General features: G+C 24.4%; 2 protein-coding genes across 4 annotated transcripts in view; one reads left to right on the plus strand and one right to left on the minus strand.

Annotated features, from left to right (window-relative positions):
• LOC102677440 (protein neuralized) overlaps positions 1-11,613 on the minus strand; it is a 181,030-nt gene that overhangs the window by 26,951 nt on the left and 142,466 nt on the right. Inside the window, exon 1 of one of the 3 annotated variants that reach the window (XM_006618873.2) lies at positions 10,643-10,883. The exons of the other annotated variants lie outside the window; for them this stretch is intronic. Coding sequence (XP_006618936.1) covers positions 10,643-10,739 — 97 coding nt within the window. The 5' untranslated portion in view covers positions 10,740-10,883. Of the gene's footprint in view, positions 1-10,642; positions 10,884-11,613 lie in introns of those variants that run through there. 3 annotated transcript variants of the gene reach the window in all.
• The window catches only part of LOC116186010, a 1,483-nt gene continuing 1,125 nt past the window's right edge, over positions 11,256-11,613 (plus strand). The window contains 1 exon segment of the mRNA XM_031512031.1: positions 11,256-11,552. Coding sequence (XP_031367891.1) covers positions 11,256-11,552 — 297 coding nt within the window.

Here is an 11,613-nt window from a genome sequence, read left to right on the forward strand (position 1 = left end):
AATATAATATATTAGATACAAGTTTAATATTAGAGATTAGTCAATTAAAATTTTTTGAAATTCAAAGAGTTTTGAGTTTCTCGAACTTTGAAATTTTCTATTTGAAACTTTTAAAATCCAAATAAAAAATAATATATATAAATAAGTTATGAAAATATTGTGATGATTTTAATTTATTGTTATTTTTATTTAATTAATAGAAATTTAATTGAATGTTTATTCTAAACTCATTTTAATTATTATGATTTTATTAATAAAAAATAAGTATTTAAAGAAAATGATATGATTAAATAATATAAATAAATTGAAATATTTAAAAATATTTAAGAAATTTATTTGAAAAAATAATAAAATTTACTAAAAAAATAAATTTTATTCCTATAATTGAAGGATATTTATAGAATATTGTTATTTTTAATTATTTTCTTTTCGAAGAATTATTAATTTAATTTAATTTTTATTGAAAAATTTTTACTCTGAGAATTATTAATATAATCGAATAAAAATTTTTTGCAGACCAACATCTATTACTGAAATTAATATCATAATCCAAGGGAAAGTAGAATTCTAAAAGTGAAATTTAGAATGAATATACTCTGTATTAAACTTCAATTATATTAACAATGAAAATAAAAAATCTTAACTTTCCCTTTTTATAAGCTAATTTTACGAACATTCAGAGTTTCAAACAAATTTAATAAAAATTTTTTAATTGATAATGACATTCATGAAAATCCTAAAATAAAATAAAAAATAAAAAACATAGAAAATATTTCAATTACAAAATATCTAATTTTTTAAAATTTTGAAAAATTCTATTATAATAATATTTAAACTTCATAATGACTTTTTAAAAAAAAAATTTCAGCAGATCTCATCAATAATATTCTAATTCTATTCCAAACTTAACAAATGACAAAATAGATACAGCGTCGCCGGAATAGTTACGTCTAATTTTGTATTTGAAATAACAATTCTTCAAAACAAAGCAACAAATCATTGAAAATATTTCGTTTATAACACATACAGACATTCCAACATCCAATTTCAAGCGATAATATTATGTTACACGTTGCTACACCCAGCATTATCACAGTGCCAAAGTGAAAGTAATTCGTTGCATAGGGAGTCAATGTAACAATGGGCCAACTGCCTTCGCGATGTGAACGCGATGTCCTTTGCACGATGTAAATAAACGGAGCCTTGACCGAGCCAGCCACCCTCCATTCACCGTAATACGTATCTATTTCTGGGATACTGGGCGCGAAAAATCACTAGTAGAAAATTGCACTCAATTGACGCTTCTTGAATTCTTGGTCGATGAACTCTTTTTATCGTGAAGAATAATTGGCGTGATAAGAAAAGTGTCACGGTAAGTAATACTTATAAGTCGTTAGATATTGTTTGACTTTTGTCGATATTCTATTTTGAATATTTATTTCTTTTAAATAAAATTTAAAATAATTTGATGTCTTAATAATTGGTTTTGTATTAATATCAAACGAATATTTAAATTATTTTTCTTGAAATTAAATTTAAGATAATTTAATGATAATTTTTGTGATTTAATTTCGAATCTTTGAAATAACTTTTAATCTAACTTTAAGATAATTTAATAATACAATTATACAATACTATAATACAATTATAATTTTATAATACAATAATTAGTTTTGTTTATTTATATGCAAACATATAAATCGTGTAGTTAAAATAAATATTTAAATATGATTATTATTTATTAAAATTAAATTTTTTCCCAATATATGTTTTTATTTCATGACTTCGATTATCACTATTTTATAATTTTTTTTATCATTATTTTACACGAAATATTTCATATTTCTTTGATCAAGAGCGGAATTTACATATAATGAATCAAGAAAATAAAAAAATATTCTTTGAAGTTATTTCAAAATTATAAGCAAATATTTAATATTTCTTAAAATATATCACTAATAATATATAATTAAAATGATATCATACTCCAAATATATTGTTGTATCAAATGTTCTGATTTTTAAATTCGCCAACTTTTTCAATTCAAAAATCTCAATCTACTTATAAATCAATTTACAATGACTCCCAATATCTAAAACAATTCTACAATTTTCCCAACAGTAGAAAATTATCGATTCACGTCATGATTTACGCCAATATATTATAGTATATTCATACTATAATATTTATAATATTATAATACGTACTATAATATTTATGTTGCTTTCTCACGATAAGAAAGAAAAATGTCGAATTAAACTTCATATATATAGATGTTAATATATAAAAATGTATATATATAAAATAAATAAAAAAGTTGATATAAAAAAATAATAGTTGAAAAATATTTTTTATTTATTAAATATAGAATAATTAAAATAAATAAAAATTTGCATTAGATAAAATGAGACGAAAATACAAAATGAAACAAAGATAGAGATTCTATTTTCATCTCGCTTCACAAACTTAAATTGCTTATTAAATCGATATCTTTCTTTATCAATTTTTACGTTTGTTTATTTTATTTGTGTTCTAAAATTAACTTTCGAAAGGCGTTTTACGAATACATTAATATCTGGTATAACATCATCGAATTGATTACGAGTCATGCTTTAAATAATTATATAGTCAAAACAAGAATGATTATTTGAAAAACTAATAGCAACGAGAACAATACTGGACGAGTCTTGTGCGTAATTTTTTCAAGATTGATTGACAACAATTGTTCAACAAGTTCATTCACTTTTCGTTCTTGTTGAACAAAGTGAAATAATAGCAAAACATTATTAACTCGTTTCAACTGTGCGGTCATTTCAAGTTCAAATTCATGTTTAACTCGTCCGTATACTTACTTATAAAGTGTCAATATTTTATTATAAGTGAAATATCTTCGATCAATTTTAAAAACCAAAATAAGTACAAAAGTTGATATATAAAAATGTTGATTGAGACTTATTTATTAAGTTATTAATTATTAAACGAAGTAAGAGATAAAATAAAATATTTCTTTTATTTTTATTATTATCTTTTCATTATGTCTCCATCTTGCTTCATTCAACATAAATTTATTTTTCATAATAATGTTATAAATGAAGTTTTTAATTATTTGTCGCTTTTTTTGGAAAAAACTAAAATCAATGTTTCAAGCATAAAACTAAACTTTATCTATACAATATACAATGAAATATTTTTATATATTATGTTATTAATCTTGAAGAATTAGACAAATATAGAATCAATTTTTTTATAAAAATTAATAAAAAAAAATTAAGGAGAAATAATTAATTTTTGAATCAGAATACAAATAAATAAATTTAACTATATTAAAAAACTTACAAACTTTTAATAACGAATATTGGAATGAAATATTGTTTTCGATGCGATTTCAGTATTTTGTTATAGATCTATATTTTGTTATAGATCTTGAAAAATCTTAAAATTAAAATATTATGAATAAGATCTTTTCATATTTTATTACCATTTATAATTTAATAAATAAAGCTTAACCGACATTTTTATAGTCCAACTTTTAGATTTATTATCAAAATCAATTCTCCAAATAGATTCTAGAAATATATCCCATCCTGATCTCCTTCGACCCACTCGACTCGTCCACTCCAAGTACTGTTAAGCAGAGCCACACCGAGGAAGTTCTAGTCATGTTCACCGTGTGCCGAGAGAATCGTACACAGTGTCAGGAGGGGCCTTGTTCCCACGCCCGACGCCGTGATCTTTGCCGAGCTACTTAGTCCTCGGCTAGAACGAGCCTCTCCTCGTCTCTCATTCTCCTCGTCCTCACTCGAAATCTATGGCCGTTTCGCTGCCTGACTCACCGAAAGGTGAGCGTGCTTCTCTGTCTCGATTTGCGACAGAGATGGGCAAAATTTTAATGGTTGAAGTTAAAAGAAGAATAAAATCATTACAGTAAGTTACTTCAATAATTTATTATTTAAACGATGGAATAATCGCGATAAAGCCAAATGATCAAGATTATACGAAGAATCAATATATAATATGATATAATAGCTATGAATAAAAATGTTCAAGCATTTTAGATAAAGCTATCACTTAAAGTAACTTTATTCGAAATTTTAACTAGTTATTTTTTCTTAATTACAGAATTTGCAATAAATCACTCACTCCTGTTGTTATTCTACGAAACGCAGGATATACATTTCTATCCTTGCACGACTATGTGGATTACATAAGGTGGCAACGCGAGCGAGCCTCAAGGCGTAATACATGTAATAATAACATATATTTGAATCAGTGAACGGGAACGGGAATAGGAGTGAAGATAAGTTTTGAAGAGCAGGAAGTTTGGTTAAAGATCGAGGATGTTTGTGGTTGAATGTATTGCGAGGAATAGTTTTGGAGAGTGAGGTTGAAAGGATGAGGGTAATGTTTGATGCATTTTTATGAAGGCAGATGATAATATAATTTCAAAAAAAGTGGAAATTTAATTCAATTGGAAAAGTTATTATTAGATCTTATATTTCATCTTGATTGAGTACAATGCACAGGAAAACAGAAAAAAAGGATATTTTATCATCAAATAATTAAAAAAAATTTGAAATTTAATTTAATTAACAGAGATATAAATAATTATTAAATTTTGTGGTTGATCCTATTATAAGAAAATTGGAAAAGAATATTTTAAAGGAAAAGTTGAAAAGATGAAATCTTTTCGATAATTTTTGAGCATTGTTAATGGATGATGTTAATTAAAAAAAAATTGATATTTAATTTAATTAGTAGAATATTAATTGATCGTTATTAGAATTTATGTTAGTGTTTGTAAAGAGATTAAATAAAGATATTATAGAAAAAAGAATTGAAAGGATCGAGGATTTGAAAAATCAAATATTTAAAACAAATTTTAAATTTAATTTAGTTAAGACAATAACTAATAATATAAATGATCATTATTATAATGATCATTATAAAATTTGAGATTGAGCGTTTAAAAATAAATCAGGAAATATTAAAGAAAAAAGTTCTCTCTAAGAGATGCTTTTTGTCAAACAAAAGTCACAAAACAAAATCTTGGAATATAAAAAATTATTAAATACAAATATAATAAATAAAATAATTTAAAATAAAATCTAATTGAGAGAATTAAATTTTTATAAAATATTCAAATATAATATATTAGATTCACATCTCTTCTATTAAATTAAAGAAAATTAAATTTATTTATTTATTATATTAAATTAAAAATAATAAATTTTCCATAAAAATATTTTCAAATTTCAATTATAGAACTATAATTATAAAAAGAAATAAATCTTTCTTTAAAAAATGATAGGCCAAATATAATTCCGTTCTACCACAAGATAAGAAAGAAACTTAAAGAAATGGAGACTTGTACGCATGTATAAGATATGATATTCCACCGCAAACGCAACTTCGTTGAGAAAAACAGAAGCCAATATGAGTGAAAGAAAGGTTTACAGGCTGCGTTTGTATAATACATGTGATTAAAGTAATCAAAGAAAGAAGGGAGAGGTTGCATCGCGTGCACGTGATTCATGTGATCATAAACAATTGGTATATTAAGTCCAGCATTCACATGCGAATGTAAATATGTCGGAATGATTAGAAATATGCAAGGGTCTTCGAACTCGATGGAATTGTAAGAATGTCGAAAAAATCGATATACTTTGATCAATGTAATCTTAAAAGAATGATAAGATTACTTTTTTGATTGACTAGTTTTTTTTTTTTGATTTGCATGTTCAAGATGAATTTTATCGATCTAATTCAAATAACAAATATAATATCAGAAGAGAATGTTTTGTATTTTCATTTTGATATCAAGAATAATTGCAATTATTTTTTCTTTTCTAAATTCGATTTCTTAATTTTAATATCGTTTTGGTAAAATTGAAACAATTAATTATTTTCTTTTAATGTAAATTGTTGAATTTCTTAATCTTAGTATCGAAAATAATTATTGTAATATTTTTCTTTTTCTTTAATTAATTTTAAATATATAGATTTTGATCATATTGATTAAGATCAATCATAATTTTTTTTTAATCAATCTTAATATCTAAATTTTAATTTAAGAAATTTTCATATTAATAATAATTGTAATAGTTTTTTTTAAATTAATGCAAATATTAAACTTTTTTAATTATTTATATGGATTTTTTCATTATTTATAAAGGATGACTAAGATGTGAGGCCATTTCTAAAACTGGAGAAAATTGGATGAAAATATGTTTTAATGATATTGATACTATTATTTAGATTTTATGTAGCTATTTGTGTAAGGAATGTTACAAGAATGTACTGAAAATTACCAGCAATGAAACAACGAAATTAATTTTTAATTGCTTTGCTAATTCGTTGCACGAATACGAACTAATTTAAATGCAAATTGAAATAATAATTAGCTGAAATTTAATGAAAGCATTTTCAAGAAATGGAATAAAAATATTCAATGAAAATAATTTTAATTCATTGATAATTACTTTGAAAATGTATTATATAATTTCTTCTATAAAATATTCTCTAATTTAAATTTTATAAATTTTACAAAATTAAATTTCTTTAGATTTTTTCTTGATCCAGTTTTAAAATGAAATTAAATTATTATATTTTATCTTTCAAGTTTCATAATTTCTTCCATATTATTAATCTTATTTCTAATTGTAAGATTAAAAATAATTATTTATAATTTATTTCAATCAATAAACATAATTTTTTTGAACAAGAAATTTCTTATATTAATAATTTATTTTTGTGAAAAACTATTATTTCAAATATTTATTTACAATTTATTTATAATTTTTGGTCACTATAAAAGTAAATTTTTGCAAATTCCAAAATTTTTATTTTAATCTATTATATAATTATTCCATTATTTTTCCACATAATATCTTGAATTTTTTATTATAAGAGTTCCAAAATTTTTATTCCTTAATGGATTCATTATTTTTCCATTATTATTATATTCTAAAAATTATTCATTAATTTGATAAATTCATTTATATAATACACTCCCTTCAAATTTTTCATTTCTATGAACATGCTCAAATTTTTTGATGAGTTATAATTTTTCTAAAAAAAAAAAGAAAGAAATTTTTCTAAAGAAACTATTCTAACTAAATTTCTAAACTAAATTTCAAAACTTCTATTTCAATCTCTTATGTAACTTATTGCTCTTTCTATTCCTTCCCTAATCGCCAAATGTTGCGGCACAAATGTGTTCAGGAACCACCCCAGAGACTCGAACTCCAAGGAATCCGTTTGAAAAAATGCCCCAGAACGACAAGTGTATATTCCCATCGCTCCGCTTTTAACGTGGCCACCACTACTGCTCAAGGAACAATCGGATTAACGAAGTTAAACGTTGGGATGGCCATCCCCTCGATCTTGCATCTGTCGTATTTCGCACGTTGAGGATCGTTGGAGAGATGAGGAGATGTTGCGGGGGTGTAAGTTTTGAACGAAAATAGCCAGCTTTTCGCTCTGACAACAAGATTAATTGCCATAGAAAGTGTACAAATGAAAGGGGTCAATTTTCTAAGGGTAGTTAGTGATCGATGAATGATAATGCGGATCAAGGATCGTGATTAGAAATTATTATATATAAATTTATTAAAGGATTATTAGTTTGAAGCATTTAAAGTTAGTGAATTTATATTGGAATTAGACTTTTTAAAGGGTTATTTGATAATTTGATAAAAATAACGATGGAAGTTTAATGATTAATTGGTTATAAATAAATTGAATTTTTAATCAGAAATATAAAATATTGTTAGTTTAAATTTGGAAATGTTATTTTTCTAATATATTTATGATATTTGTTTATTATTTATTTATATATTATTTTAAAATTTCATTCTTTATTACTTATTTCTTAGATATTTAAAATTTTGTTGAAATTTTGTTGAAATTTTAAATAGTTAGATTTTAGACATCATACAAATTTTATAATTATTGATATTTTTTGACTTAGAAATTTTAATAATTAATCTAATTTGAAATTGTATAATATTTAATTAATAAAAATTAAATAATTTTAATTAATAAAAATAAAAATGCTCAATGTGATAACTTTGATAAATTTAATTTGGAATTATAAAATAATTGAAATAGAAATCCTAATAAAGAATTTTGATAACTTTAATTTTCTATTAATAAAAATAAAAATCCTAAATTGAATTATTAATAACTAATATTGATAATTTTCATTTTGTATTATAAATTAAATTGTAATAGAATTATAAATTATGGAAATTTTAAATTTGATAGTTTGACTAATTGAACTAATTTTAGATTGCAAAATATTGAAAACATTATAGTTTTATTATCTATGATAGATTACTATACTAGATTAATTTCAAAAATAACTTATCAGTTTTTATGATTTAAAAGAAATCAATTTTTACACGAATCTCACTCAACGCCTGGAAAAAATGAAATTTATTTTCTTGAGTTAACATCACAATCATATACATCACAATCATTCTATCAATGAGTCATATTATTGAATCATCCTATCAATAAATTACTTCATTAAATAAAATATTATACGATATATATGTAAAATAATAAATAATAAATATATATATTTTATTTTCTTTTGGAAATTATTTAATGTAAGAATATAATTTTTTATAAATTAACACTTAATAAATTATTTTTATAGATTCTAACTTCGAATATATATTTATGCAATATTAATACGAAAAACGAATATTTTATTATGTATGCATTTTCATATTCAATGAATTAATTAAGTTGCGAATGAGTCAATTATCATTCACATTTGATTAAGTCTAATATGAACGCATTTTGCGTTTTCCGATAGTCTCGCTAGAGTTTGATACTCTCTAATATTTCTGATTATTATTAATTAATTATGACATTAATTATTAATTATTAAATTCTGAACTGAAAATTAAGACTAGACTAATTAAGTTATTATTGGATTTGATTCGTTGCTATAAATTAAAATAAATAATTTTTAATTTCTTGGCTTCAAGACTTGATAATAATTAATCTAATGAATTAAAAACACTAAAAAATTTCTTTAGAAAATTGTAGAAAAAACGAATAAATTCATAAAATTATGATAAAAATTTCTAAAAAATATTCAAAAAAATAAAAAATTTAAATTACAGCATATAAATATTAAAAACTTAAATATTTTAAAAATATTGAAAATAATAACTTTTGAAGAATCAAAAATTATTATGAATTGTAAATAAATTTTAAAATAGACCTAAAATGTCTATGTATGTAAAAAAGAAAGAATGAAAATTCTATATAATATATTCACAAAAAAGGATATATTTAAAATAGAACTAGATATTAAAAACGAAATAATGAATGAAAAAAACCTCCGTTAGAATTATATACGCAATCGTTAACTAGGTTCCAACAACGTAACCAAACAATTCATAACGTGTTGCGAACGATGACTCATGTGTGCGCGCGCGCGAAAGCTAATGAAATTCCACTTCCTCGCGCGACAAAGAAACGCGTGTCTCATCGCCTGTTGTTGCGACGACTCGTGCCTTGTGCGCTAATTTCGCCAACTATCCGGTCAACCAGCGGATTCTCTGCCTCGTGACTCGTTCGACAAACGATATTTTTCAATCGTCTTTCAGGAACACAAAAAGAATTCTAGCCATCCAACTATGGCCAACCGAAAACTTCATGAGGGGAAATAAGAAGCAAGAAGCTCGTGATTCATATATAATGTCTTTTACGAACCGGCTGAGAAGAGAGCGACTCAATCTTCCATTATTCCTGATGAAAGAATAGTAAATTGAATCGAATATGGACGTTGACTGAAGCTTTGAATGTGACTGTAAATTTAAATGACGGTTGTATATTATATACATGTATATTATNATTTGTAACATAATTTGTTGGTTAGTATTATAATTTACACAATATAAATCGTAATTCAAATTACTTGAAATTAGTGATTAACTATCTCATAATAATCATTGTATAAATCTCTAATCATTTCTTAGTGATAACAAATTATATAATTAATTATATAATATATTTGCTTAAAATATATAATAATGTACAATTGAAACATTGTTTTAATTTGTAATATACAAATAATTAAATAATGATATAATGTTATTGAATTATCAATTTTTGTCGATTAAAGGGAATTGCAAAATTATATAATTATGTAATTCATAATTTGATTTATTGATTTAATTCATTTCTGTTATTATATTATTTATTAGTTTTTTATTCATCAAGTATCTAATCAAGTTATTACTTATATATCATTTGCATGTATATGTATTATTATTTCTATTAAATAGAAGAAATAAATTCAATATATAAATTTAATATAATTCATTACAATTATAAAAGTTAGCTTTTAGAATGATTAAGAAAAATAATGAAAAAAATTAACATAAATATTAATTTATTATTCAATATATTAAAATAAAATAAAATTTAATGATATCTAATAACAATTTTATATATTATGACATAATATTGTAACATAGTGAAAACCGTTAATGTATTTATAAGCATGCACTGTGCGTGGTAACACGTGTGGGACACTATAAAAATATTCTAAATCTTAGCTGGAGGGACTGTTTATAACGAAGGGAAGGAAGAAAAAAAGATGAATATATCTTGTACTCACCAAAAACATTTCCTAAGAGTCTTAGCCGTGCCACCCTGGTAGCCCTATTGACAGTTAATGGTCTTCGCGGTCGTTGACAAGACAAAGCTAGAGCCATTGAGAGAATAGTTACGAACAACGCGTTATTGAAATTCAAGAGAGACCCACGTATTTCGAAGAAGAACGATTCACGACCGAATTGTTCCTTAGAATTTCCTCAATTGCCTCCTTGGATAAAAGTTGAAAAAGAAGTTGATCTCTTTAGATATTACGAGCTGCGGTATTACAATATATTTTATTATGTGATATTATTTTAATAATAAGCGCGAATTAACACTTTGTAACATGTTTAACCTAAAAAACCTTGGCGAAGTAATTTCTAAATAATTGAATATTTGAATATTCGTATAATTTTTTTATAATTTATAAAAGACGATATTAATATATTTTTTAATATTAAGAAAAGAAAATTCGCGTTATTTTATTTAATTATACACTGTACTTATTTTTTATAATGAATATTATTGCCTTGCATCTGACACTACACAAAAAATCGATCGACGATCTTTCGATATCGAGCGTTTCAATATCGCGCCGCAACTCGAGATCTCGAAAATATGTTTCAAAGTGGAAGATGGCGCTGCGCCGAAGAAAGAAGGAAGGAAGGAAGAGAGCCACGCGACCGACCCATACTTGTCATCTGAGTTTTCTCGCGATAGAACAACGAGAAATAACAAAAGACGGGGGAGGAGGAGGCCGGAGGAAAGGAGCGCGAAATCACGCAGAGAAACCGGGAAAAGGCGGGCAGCTTGAACCAAGCCACTACAACGACTGGCTTTCGTTGCAGAAGCAAACTCCCCATCTGCTCTGTTCGTTGCTGCCCCAACTCCCTGCTGTCATTATATGATTGTGTGTGTGCGAGCACGCCCTTGTCAGTGAGTATAAGTACGGCTACTAATACATTCGCGCAATTCGTGCGTAGCGGCAGGGGG

The sequence above is a fragment of the Apis dorsata genome, unplaced genomic scaffold (genome assembly GCF_000469605.1).
Source record: "Apis dorsata unplaced genomic scaffold, Apis dorsata 1.3 scaffold_381, whole genome shotgun sequence".
NCBI classification, from domain to species: domain Eukaryota; kingdom Metazoa; phylum Arthropoda; class Insecta; order Hymenoptera; family Apidae; genus Apis; species Apis dorsata.